At 49.0% G+C, this 13,124-nt stretch overlaps 2 protein-coding genes across 6 annotated transcripts in view; one reads left to right on the plus strand and one right to left on the minus strand.

Moving 5' to 3' along the window:
- LOC116848778 overlaps positions 1-13,124 on the minus strand; it is a 172,969-nt gene that overhangs the window by 157,772 nt on the left and 2,073 nt on the right. The gene's annotated exons all lie outside the window — the stretch shown is intronic.
- Positions 1-13,124, plus strand: part of LOC116848781 — a 156,516-nt gene that overhangs the window by 132,685 nt on the left and 10,707 nt on the right. For all 3 annotated transcript variants that reach the window (XM_032825252.1, XM_032825254.1, XM_032825253.1), the window contains exon 7: positions 11,031-11,180. In XM_032825252.1, coding sequence (XP_032681143.1) covers positions 11,031-11,180 — 150 coding nt within the window. The remainder of the gene's footprint in view (positions 1-11,030; positions 11,181-13,124) is intronic.

Raw genomic sequence — 13,124 nt, forward strand, 5'->3', positions numbered from 1 at the left:
TTCCCCCCCCCCCCTCTCTCTCTCCCTCACGCGTTTTTTTTTTTATAGCGATGTTTCGAAATAAAGGTTTCGAGTCGGATACGCTTCCATACCAATTTTCGGGGAGTGTTTTCACAAATATAAAACATTTTACTTTTTTATCGCTTTCGACCGATCCAGATTGCCGTGTGGTTATTTTATAACCGCCATGTATGTGCACGCGTTCGCGCGCGCAGCGAGATGTGCTTCGTCGGTTCGATAGTTCACGGCACTCGGTCGAAGTTTTCTATCGGAGAAAACTTTTTTCTCCGGCGAAGAGCGTTCTTAAGGGGTCATGACATCGCGCGCTCGGAGCTTTCGCACCGAGATTATCCTCCCGCCTATCGATAATCGATTATGCGAGCCGATGGTCGCACGTGAGAACCTCAAGGCTGATGTTACACGTGAAGTACAACGGGAAACACAAACTGTTCGCGCGTTGCTGCTGCTGCTGTTGCCGCCGCCGCCGCCGCCGCCGCCGCCGTGTTGTTGTGTTGTTGCGTCGTTGTTGTTGTTTTGGAGCGGCGTTAGATAATAACGACCCACATAACAGATGCGACGCGAGAAACTTGGCCGCGCTTTTATTCGAGCTTTCTTCACCTCTTCGCTCCTCTCGCGCGGGTTACCTCTCGTTTTATTACGCTAATGGCGGTCGAGAGTTCGGGGGAAAGTTGATCGATCGATCGCACTTCTTCAACGGTGTGTGAGAGGTGTACGCGGGGGAGGGCAGGCAGAAAAAAAGGAACGAGAGACTGGAGGGCACGAGCCGGAGAAACTTCTCGCTCGTTCCGATCGCGCGCGCCACTCTCGGATCTTTTAATATTTCACGTGTCGCTTCTCGCGCGTGCTGCGAAATTATCGCGAGAGAAAGATTCCGCGAATAACCCCTTCGTGTCTTATCGCGCGGCCGTAACGAAATCTCGCGAGTAATCCAATTTCGCGTCACGACACATTTCGCGCGGGCCGAATCAAATTACGGCGCGTAAAGTCGAATTTCACGGGGAAGAGGTGGCGAGAACAGAGAAAGGAGGGGAAGGAGCGGAAAGCGAAAGGAATAGATGTCACTCGAACGAGGACGCAATTTTTGCTCGGTTTCAAGAGAGCCGCGAATTTCTGGGCGTTCCTCCGGCACGTCGCAAATGAAGCGAGGAGCGAGCGCGCGAAAAATTCGACGAGGCAGAGGTACGCTCCTCCGTTCCGTTCCGCAACTTTCACGTTAATTCGCCGTGGTTTTTTTTCTCGGCAAGACTCGGCAAGACCGGCTCCGAATTGAAAGAAGCCGTCGAAGGTGGAAAGCGGCCCCGCTCGCTCGCGGGACGTCCGATGTATCGGCCGATAAGCGGCCGATAAGTTTCTAATCGACGAGTAAGTAGTCGGTCACGTTCCGCTCACGCGAGCGAGCGAGCGCGTCCAGATGCCGCGGTAATTACGATTTTCCCAGGCGCGCGATGTGATAAATCTCCCGGCAAGTACGCGCGACGTAATTGCCCCCGGCCGGCGTATAAAACGATACGCGGCGCGGTGAATTAAATCGTAAGTGGAAAGTAGTTAAGGTCCGCCATTCGTCGCGGCTCAGACGGTGGATGAAGTGATTATTGTCGGAATGCGGTCAGGCGGGTGTACCGGGGAGAATGAGTGCCCGCGCCGGGTCGCACTTCGTTTCCCGTGTTTTCTTTCCCCGCGATTCGGGTAATTTATCGTCGCAACCGCCGCGAAGAGTAAACCGCCGGGTGCGCCGCGCGCATCGGTTATATCGTACATAATCCCCGCTGAACGAAAGGAAACGTAAGCGAACCGTCGAGCGACGATCCATTGAGAATTTATGGGCGGATTTATTGGTCATTATCGCGCGCGGCCACCAACATCGCCTGAATATGACTATTGGCGTTAATAAACGATACAAGAGAGAGAGAGAGAGAGAGAGAGAGAGAGAGAGAGAGTGAGACAGAAGTGTAATTATTAAAAAGCATAATGTGAAAATTATTCACGACACGGGAAATGAAATTTGTTAATTCGACGAATCGTGCGACGAGTTCTCATTTAGCGAATATTAAATTTGTTTAAAGGGGACAAAGGAAAGAGGAAAGAAACGACCGATGACATAATTACCGTTGGGATCGCGCGCGTGTTTTGTCGATTCGTTGATTTCGACTTTTCCGCTCCCCGAGAAGTTTGAAGTCCCACGCGATTAGGATACGCGAAGCGCGGACGCCGAAATGTCTGCGAGTGTTGTCGCGAGCAACGTAGTATTTTGCGACGGTGTGTACGGAGTACAGAAATTGCTTACGCTACTCAAACCATAATGGCCAAGTCAAATACCATAGGTTCGGCTGGGCCGGCGATGCTAAAAGCTACCTGACATCCATTTGCGCCGTACTTTCAGCAGAGCAACACGGGTAACCTCTGTGACGCAACTGACATAATATTGACTACGTGAGGATCGACGTGTAGTCGGCAGTGTAAAAAAACGCAAAGAGAGAGAGAGAGAGAGAGAGAGAGAGGGACGGGAACAGCGACGGCATTGACACCCCCGCGCGTCAAGTATCGGATATTCGCAACGCGCGCGTCGTAATCTCTCGCGGATTACGGTTAACGACCGCTGCGCTCTCGTAATTTTTCCCCCTTTGAGATAAAACATCGCGCGTCGATCGTCCGCATCACCGTGCGATCGCGATATCTCACGTGGAGTAAAACACGCGACGGTATCATCTCTTCGGCCGTTACATGACCCGCTACCGTCGCCCACGACACGAAATCACGAGAGATCCTAGGCTACGCCTAGATGCTTTGCGTCGCACCCGGGCTAGTACGAAACTCGAGGCGCGACATCGCGACATTTTGACCGGACCGCGAACGCTTCGCCAGGAAGAGTCGCGAGTAGATATTACCGCTCGGTGGAGGACCATCGCTAGAGACGCAAGACCGTCCTTTGGCGGTCGGTTGCCGTAGGTGGCAACGAAGGAGGTGGCGAAGAAGGTGGTGTAGGTTGAGGCTACGTGGGGCGGCGTGGTGGTAACTATAATGAGTGGCGGCTGTGTGAGTGAGCGAGCGAGCGAGCGAGCGAGCGAGCCAGTGAGTGAGTGAGTGAGTGAGTGAGTGAGTGAGTGAGTGAGACGAAGGGAAAGGGAGAGGAGGGTGAGGGACGAGGACGAGAGGGTGCGAGGGCGGGTTGGGTCGAGCAAGGGCGAGAGATGGGCGAAGGGTGCCGCTGGGTGGCGAAGAGAGGAGGAGGGTCGGGGGTACGAGGGGGTGTAGCAGGGGGAGATGGAGGAGGAGGAGGAGGAGGAGGACGGGGTGGGTGAGTGTGGGAAAACGTGTAGCCTCAGCCTCCACCCTTTTCCACCCACCGACCACCCTGCCGCTGCTGCTGCTCGGTCCAAGAGGGGCGAAGAGCAGGAGGGCGACGGGAGGAGGACAGGGGGTGGAAAGGGGGGAGCAGGAGGAAAAAGGGAACTGGGAGAGGGCCGAGGGGGGCACGGCGAAGGGAGAGGGGTTGTCGCACGCCTATCCGCTCGATAGCAGCTTACAGTCCGTACACGTTCACTACCTCCCTAGAATTTCGTGGCCTGTGTCTCTCTCTCTCTCTCTCTCCCTTTCGCTCGCTCGCTCGTTCTCTCTTTCTTTCTCTCTCTCTCTCTCTCGTTCTCTCCTCTCGAAATTCCGCACCAAAAAAGGCATGCTCGTCGACCGTACGAATACATTCGACGTCGAGATTTCGCCCGGTCGCCGCCCGAACCTTATTCCACGACTTACGAGCGTTCGCCGCGCGTGGCAGTGATCGGGGATGATCCACTGCGAACGTCAATCATAAATATGTGACTGGGGACCGCTTCCTCCACCTGGTGTCTCCTGCAAGTTATTCGTTTAAGCGAACTTTATGTGCCTCTCTACGTCCGTATCAGCCGTGCCTATGATTCCATGAAAGAACGCATGAATACTGTATTCTTAATTCACTTAGTTACTAACCGAGAGCGATTCGTCCGACCGGACCTTACCCCGGGGCGAGGGACGATATGCGAGCAGCAATAAAGTAGATAAGGATAGGCTAGGTAGAGACAATGAGTGTCGGGGTCATCTCTGGGTGTCCAGGACGAAAGTACCGTGTCCGCTATCGAATGACGATAATATACGGGGGAGAAGGGGAACAGAGGAGAGCGATGTTTCTTGCCTTACCGCGCCTTTGGGAAACTGTATCTCATTGTGTCTCGGATAACAGAGACGTCGGTGGAATTACTGCGAGACGCGGCCCCGGCGAGCGCGTCGCACCGCTGAGAATCTCCCGCCGGCCTGAATCGTCCCGGAAGGACGTTTTCCCCCTATTATCTCGTTTTAACAGCCGGACGAGAGCAACGCGAAAGACGCGGCGTATCGGAGAATACAAGGTGGAAGTCGTCCGCGCCTCAAAGTCGCGAGCGACCGAATTCGCCTCGCAACGTTCGCCCCTCGGCGCGTTTTAATTAAAAAATATCCTCGGCACACAAAAGCCGGAATTACGCGCGAGTGAGAGGGACAGAAAGAGAGAGGCGCGGGGAGCGGAGGGGAGAGAAAAACGGAGAAAGAGAGCAGTAACGACACGATGGCGAGCAAAAAAGCTCGAGCGTCTTGAGACTTTCGCGCGAGGGATATCATTAAGCACACCTGGATGTAATACGTGCTCGTTCGCAAATTGTGGCACTGAGATATACCCTCCCCCTCTCCTTATCCTCTTCCTTCTTTTCCTCCTTCTCTTCCTCCTCCTCCTCCACCTTCTTCTTCTTCTTCTTCTTCTTCTCTTCTTCTTCTCTTAGCCTGACTTCTCTTTCCTCTTTCTGCACCTCTTTCTGCACCGCTTCCTCTCTCTCTGTCGAGACACACAGGCGGCAGGGAAAAGAGAGCAACGACGGAACGCTCGACCGTTTCCTAGGTCGCCGCCGACGACGGGTCTTCGTCCTGGAAAACCCTGAAAATTGATTTTCCAGGCGCGGTCTCCCGCGTTACCCACGCACAGGTCTCTCTCGGTTGCATCGATTTTCACCTGGCTCCCCCTCTCGCCACCCTCCTCTCTCTCTCTTTCCACCCTATCCCTCTCTCTCTCTCTCTTTCTCTTTGCTGTCTCTCTCTTTCTCTTTCTCTCTCTCTCTCTCTCTCTCTCTCTCTCTCTCTCTCTCTCTCTCTCTCTCTGCTCACCGGCCACCGCCGGCTCAAACCAGGCGTTCATTCAGAATCCAAGAGGAAAAAAGAAGCGGTATCTAGGTCAATGGAGGTTTGAGAAATTTGCGATAGTCGCAGCTCGCCGTTCCAGGCCGTCGGCCAGAGAGAGAGACAGAGAGAGAGAGAGAGAGACGCTCGCAGAATATCGCTCGTGTCGATTTCACGGTGTTTCGCACGCAAATATGCCCGTCGCGATCGTGGAGAAACTCGCGCGTACGCTAAAACGCGGAAGTGACAATGCTCGTCGCGTTTCAACGGCGACGATTAAGATGCCCGAGGTGAAAGAGGGCCAGAGATTTCCGCGATATATAAAAACGATAGCCGAGATTCCCGCGGTTCCCCAGCGTGTCCTTACTTTCGCTGGGAAATGAAGGAGGCGGAGGGTCACGCGAGTCCCCGCGCATTCGAAAAATATCAAGGGCGATATATCTTCCGGAACGCGCGTTGTTCGTCGTCTCTCGCACTAGACCCTTCGGAGGGAAAGCGAGAGGAGAGGCGCAGAACGGGACGGGAAGAAAAATGCGATACGGAAGGTCCTGTTGCGCTCACTGATGTCCGGAACTCCATAAAGCGAGTTAAGTCGGATGTACTGCGGGAGCTTTCAAGTCCAAAAGTTCGGAAAGTTGGCGCGACGCGAAGGGATCCCGAAGTTTTGACCGTCGCGTCGCAGCATGATAGATTCCCTGGATCATGCCGGGGCAACGAAAGTACTTGTTGCGAATATCCTCAGAGATCCAATTCCGCCACGGACGCCGAATACCGATCGTTGCGATTGCTTTCTTCAACGAGAGAGATTACACCGAACAGCCATTTCTCAAAATCGAGCGATTTTTCGCCGTTAAGACACATTTGGAGATACAGTCGCATGGCGAGAAAGAGAGAGCTTAAAGATACAACAAGAGAATTGGATTTGCGCGGACTCTCGCAATTAATATTTTCCACGACTGTCGGCGAATATCAGTTATACGAATTAATTCACGATATTAAATGAGATCACGCTGAAATTAATTATTCGGATATTCTTGCTTTCCAGATTGGAAATATTATCTTCAGATTAGTGTTTCGCGTATCCGCGTATCGATTATATATCGAATTGCACAGCCTGGAGGCATACGTTAATAAAAATATGCCGCCGCAAAAATGTGCGCGTATAAATTATTTACGAAAACTAATGGCACCACTATGCAACAATATTTGCATTGATATTAACCCTTTGCGGTACGTAATCCGGGATATTCAAGCCATTTGGGCAGGAATATTCGACGGTTTTCCACACCGCAAAGGGATAATATTCATGATACATATGTAGATATTTTTATAATTCATATTTTTACCTCGTGCTCGCGCCCCATTATCAAATATTCGAAAAACGTAAATACCATTCGCATCATTTATTTTCACATCAATGGCTGTGGACGCATCCCTCAACCGTGCTCGTATTACCGATCGTATTAGTTGCACGAATATTCCCGTAAAAGGTAATAATTTCATAATAATAACATAACACTCGCGCGCAAAGGAATATCATCGTGTGTATGGGAATATAATTTAGAGAGAAAAAAAAGAAACACCCGCGCGACAGAAGCACGTTCCCGGCCATTTTTTCCGCCCGATGGATTCTCAAATTCTCACCCCTCACCCCTCGTAAATTACCATAATTTTCCAACCCTAAAAATGCACGCGCGCGACCGAGATCGCATGGAATTTCAAGTTCCATCCCGTCCATATCAGGGACGAGTCACAATTTACGGCGGCGCGGGGACGGGCGCATTTGCTTTCCATCGGCGTACGGGGGCGGGAGAGAGGTGGGGGCACACTTTTCACACCCTCGCTTGAAACACCATAAAGCACCCGACGAGGCGGGAAGGTCGAGCGAAGTCAAGTTGGGTTAGGTTAGCGTCGTGAATGACGGAGGAGGGTCGCATTTCGCCCCGATAAAGTTTGTTCGATCGGCCGTTAGTCTCCTTCTTATGGCCCCGCGCGCGCCCCTTCGCCGCGGCAATCCTTAAAGCTGCGTGCACAATGAAGCACAGATCCTCCGGAGATTCTCTGACGAGAAGACTCATCGGAAGCAACTCGCTTCGCAGCATTGCGCTTGGTGCATCGCGAGCCCTTCGATCATTCTTCCCGCTCATTTTCTTTGACTTTCGTACTGTTTTGCTTATTCTTCACGCATATCCATTTAAAATAGCGAAAGCTCCGAAATTATCTCAACGAGCACTGGCTTGTTCACAGACGAGTGACTCGAGAGCACGCAGCTGCCCGCAACTAACCGCGGTCTCTAATATTTCAGCGACCCAGAACTACTCGCGCTTGACAAACCCGCATTTTGAACGACCTAACGGGAATATCGTATTATCAGGGTAGCCAGTGGCACTTAAATCGGTCACTTAAATCTCAGTTACGTCGATAGGTGCCGCGAACGGTTTATGTTGAAGTAACGGTTCGTAAAACCAAGCGCTGATAAAGAGTTATCGGAAGGCTTATCTACTGGACAATTAGTCGAGTAAAATTCAGACCTCGCGTTGTTACCATATCCAATCTTTTGTCGTCTCCAAAGAACACTCGTCGTACATCGATTTAAAATTCTTTGTAATTTAACAGATATATATATATATTTTTTATGCATTAATTTATTTAATAGCTAATTGCTAAATCGTAGTAGCCTTCTAATCAGTAAAAAAGAGGGAAAGAAAGAGAGAGCGGAAAGATAGATTAGAGAAAGAGATAATTTACTGGACGGTCCAGGACCGCGATTACCCACACTCGTGATGTGGAACCGGCATTACACATACACACACAATTCGTGCCTTTTCCCGCGGTGAGGCGGGCACGTTGCCGCCGGAAAGCGTGCAACGGCCGCGGACGAACGTTTAACTTTGTTCCGAAGTTCTCCAAGGTCGTGCCGGCGCGCCGCGCCCGTTGTAGGTCGGTGCCACTGGAGTAAAGCGCGAGAGAGAATTTCCCGAGGCCGCGTCATAAATCTCTATCTGCTGCCGGGGGTAAACGCTCGCGGGATAGACTTCGGCGACGACTGTAATTTCGCGCCACCGGGGTGTTGTCTCTCTCTCCACGTGCGAACACGTGTGTACGTGCGTTTATGTGATTGTATGTGCGCGCGCGCGCGCCTGTGTGTGTGTGTGTGTGCGTGCGCGCGCGCGCGCGCGCATATATCTGTATCGAGGGCGGTAAAAGATTTATCTGGCCCGTTTTCTTGTACGCGAATGGAGGGAAGGGACGGTTATTGCTTCGGCGTTTGCGGGGCGTTTCTCTTGCTAATAAATTTATTATCGATGCGGTGGTGGTAGCGGCGGTGGCGGTGGCGGTGCGAACTGGTAATGCGAACACAGAAGGATCTTTTTAGTTTGCGAACTTTCGTGCTAATTTATCGGACATTTCAAACAGTCGATCGTGGTGAACTCAGGGATTACTTTCTCCTCGGCTTTTTTGGCCGTCACGACGGGGAGGAATCTGCGTGCAGTTTCTTCTCTTTTTTCCGCGCGATATACACTTGATAATGGAAAGAATTTTTTTAACAATTTGCGTGCAAAATTCCGATTTTACCAGTGTGTTGCGATCTTCGTTAAACTTCCACCTTTGAAAAGGTGGAACGCACCGACGTGATTAGACGTAGCGTAAAAGACGTTTAATTCAGCGACAAGGCGCAAAGGGGATTACGGCGTGACTTCGCGTAAATAATTTATTTGTAGTCACCGTGCCAACTTGGACGTGCAATTATTTGCAACGACCAAGGGGACACGAGGTGGACTCCATAATCTAACCTTGCAGGTCAAAGTGAAAAGAACCGACTTGGATCTGAAGCGCGCTTGAATCCGGGCTATTTAATCCTTTTCCGCTGTTGGCTTTGTAACATTCGCCGTGTCGACGAGGCGCACTTAGCCGCCAAATTGGCGCGATTATGCGGCACGCGGAAACACATCGAAAACAAAACTGGACGCGGCGGGGGTTACTTAACGACCACTTGCTCGCTCATCCGGGAACAGGCGTAAAAACGATCGTTTGAATATTCCCACGCGCAAAACGATCCGCGTAATCGAACACGCGCGCGCGCGAGTGTCTTTTAAGCATCGCGTTTAAGCACCGTATTTGCTCACGCGATACGAAATAAACGATTGCGCGCGCGCGCGCGTTTGCCAAGCATTCATACGTCAATATTTAGAACGAGAATTGTCGTCCGTACGATTTACCGCTGTTTGTACGCTATTTATGCGCGCTATTTATTATTTATACAATGGAAATTTGCGATTCGCGAGCGCTAATTGGCGCCCGTCGCCGCTGAAACATTCGAGCGGTCAACCGCTAATCGTTTGTGCATCTTGCACGAGATTAATTTATATCTTCATGAAACACTGAAATGCTCTCGCGCGCGCTTTTCCTCTCTCTTTCTCACCTTCTCTCTCTCTCTCTCTGCCTGTATTACTTGGTGAGAGACTAGTTAAAACACTAATATACGCGCATATTGATTACTGCTGTATTGCGCTTATAAATATTACTACAGGACAGCGTTTCTAGAGATTCATTAATGCATGTTAGATTTATTTTTCACCTCAGTGTGGATTCCCATATCACTCCCTTCTATAAATTACTCAAGTGGTTGAAGTTTGATGTAAGAAAAGACCGGTCGGGTGTCGGGAACTCTTTAACGTAATTTTTCTGAGAAACCGGACTGACTTGTGGTTAATGTTAAATTCTACTTTGCAACTTTAATTAGGGATACCAATTAAGAATAATAAACCAACAGCATAATCGATACTTGAGAATGCTCTGGAGCATTCGTGTCGTCGCTTAAATTGAAAGGTTGCCGTAAGACGCAATTAACGAGAGCGAGCGTGAATTTTATAAATATATATATATATATATATATATATATATATATATATATATATATGCATGTGTGTGTGTATTTATTTCTCGAATGGAAATATACTTTAAGCGTATATAACATGTGCGACGATAAAAATTTGGAGGACGATGATTTTAGTAAGCCGGGCGAAACGATACCGCCGTGGATGGACCATCGACAATGGAAACAACAATGGTTGTCATTTCTATTACAATAGACACGCCGCGCTTCTGTTCTAACAATTCCATTATCTCCGCGCGAGAGCGTCCCCCTTTATTATGCCTATCAGAAAATTTAGATCGTTTATTTAATGGGATATAAATATAGTCGAGCGCGGCCTATTAACAAAACACGGAGTATTTCGCGCGGAACAATAGCTTTGCGAAGTCATTTGGCCGTTCACGCGACGATTGCAATTATCGTTTCGTTATAATGGCCTGCCGCAAGTAAGCGATTTAATGCTTAACGTTACGCAATTAAAATTAAAAAATGGACCCCGCTGTGATCTCGTTGAAAAAGATCTCTCTTTTTTTTTTTTCAAAGTCGCTCGTGCGTGTGCATCGGCGATACGTGTAACAGCGACCGCGCCGCTGATAATTCCATCCTTTGATTTTTCTACGATTAAAGCTGTCACAAGAGTCGTACTTGCATACACGCGAGTATGTGTGCGCGCCCATATGTGCGCATACACGCGTAAAGAAAAAAAAGGAAAAAAAATATATATATATGAAAAATATCTTTTAAATTTAATAGCGTGCTTAATTAAAAAAATCTAATTATGCATGCGGATTTTAAATTACTGGAGCAGAATTGATTTAAAAATTCATGCTTCACCGTCCGCAGTAATGAAACGAAAATGATGAAATTCGTTGTAATCGCAAGGAAATTCGCGGCCATTGTGTATGCTTACTATTAATTTATGCAGTGACGTAATTATTCTCATTGTTCCTCTTTTCAGGGAAATGTCTACACCTAAGTGGTCTCACGCCCGAGCCATTGACAGCGGACGACGATTACAAACTCCTGCGCCTCGGCATCGGTTTTACAAATATGGTAGCACGCGCCACGAAAGGCAGCGCGGATCTCACGAGAAAGGAAATTAAAGAAGGTCAGTACACTGGGTGTTCTCTTTAATTTTTTCTGTTTTTTTTTTTGATAATTTTCGTCTGAACGTTCGACGAGACAGTAGACGAAATCGCGACCGGAAATGACTGTTGCGTAAGTCGCCGCCGTCGGCGAACGCGACGGAATTCACGCGTTCGAACTTGTGAATTTGTATTTTCAACTATATTAACACATCACATAATAACACACATAATGTATACATGTGTGTGTGTGTGTGTGTGTGTGTGTGTACACGCACTCAGTTCCTAAACGGTTTTCACACTTTTTATTGAATGCAGTTGCAACGCTTCGAGTTGTCAGAATTGAAAGCCACTGCTGACGTGTACGCGCCGTAATCGGTTGTGACAGGAGCCGAAGCGACAGTGCAGAGTGTGACATTTGTGAAATTTGGAAGGCCAGAATTTATTTTATATTAAGAGAGCACTTTTTGGAAGAGAGTAATTTCTATATGTTTGTAACCGATTACTGCGCATTACATGTCAACAGCGGCCTTCAATTCTGACAACTTGAAGCGTTGCAACTCCATCCGACATAAAGAGCCGTATTAATAGTCGTTACTTGAAACTTGCCTCAGGTGAGACATTCAGATCTGAATGTGGAATTAGATGTGAACCTCTTTTAAACTGAATCGCGATTGTGCAAATGCAATTTCGCACATATTATATAATACGAATAAAAAACTCAAATTTAACTCTGAATAAAAAGATGACTACTATAATGGCTTTAATTATAATGGTTTCAGTCTTACTCGTGTACGGCCGGAAATTGTGTAACTCTCGATCTAATGATAGTGCATTCACGGCTTCGTGTGTGCACTCGTTCTCTGCTTTTTTTTTTTTGTAAGTTTCGGAATCTGCGTCTTCTCTAATGAGGAAGATCTTTTTATTGGAGAATAAATTCTCCCATTGAACAAAGAGAATAGATTCCTAAACTTACAACAAAAAAGCAGACAATCTCTCCAATCAGTGTACATTTCTCGTCGCGATTTACATATGATATCGCACCGAATTTTGCAGAATGCTTCATGCTGATTGATATCTCGATACGAATCTTCATTTTCGGCGCAGCTCTGCTGTTATTTACTCGAAATATTCCAGTAAGAAATTACTTAAGATTTGTCAAACAATTTTCTGAGAAAATTGCATTGTCAACGAGAAGGAAAGTCAATCCAGATCGTGATTGTCGACGCGAACGGGCCAGTCCTTCTTTCCCGGGGCGAGTTGCACTACCAGCCGCGGAAACAATGCACTGTATTCTACCGACCTAAACGTTGCCGCGAGAAAGCCGTACACACACGTCCCATAGACACACATGTGTCCCGTTAAGAATTGATAAAGTTTCGTTCACCGACTGCCTCGAGTACCGAGTCGCGAATGGTGATTCCGCTCCTGATAGGGCGGAATCGCTCGGCGGACACTCGGCGCACACATGTGCGATAAAAATAAAGACGACAGGAAGGAAACAAACACACCTCCGAGGAACGTGCAGTCCCCGCGCTCTCGTTCGTGACGAAAAGAGATAGCGTGTTTTCCGCCGTGCTTGAAGCGCTCGCGTCTACGACGCCGGTCTCGTTCCTTGCCTGAACTCCTCCACGCTTCTTATCTTGCGTATTTTAATGTTTCCACGCGCTTCAGCCGCCGCCACTAGACGACTTTCGTTCGCGCGCTTCGAGATACGCGTCCTAAAGGCAGGCCTTTGGGCGGCCTGCAACTCGCGTCGGGTCTCCGGCTGAGGTCCCATTTCTGAAGAGACATTCGAAAATCACGCCCGCCGCACCGAACCGCCTGAAGCCGGATTAGCGCTACGGCCGAATCTCTTATTGCAGTGTCGAGGCCGATCTTTAGACGTTCCGTCTGTCATGCCCTGCGCTCTCTCTCTCTCTCTCTCTCTCTCTCTCTCTCTCTCTCTCTCTCTCTCTCTCTCTCTC

Source organism: Odontomachus brunneus, unplaced genomic scaffold (genome assembly GCF_010583005.1).
Source record: "Odontomachus brunneus isolate Ranch 3 - 2012 unplaced genomic scaffold, Obru_v1 Obru_scaffold_100, whole genome shotgun sequence".
NCBI classification, from domain to species: Eukaryota; Metazoa; Arthropoda; class Insecta; order Hymenoptera; family Formicidae; genus Odontomachus; species Odontomachus brunneus.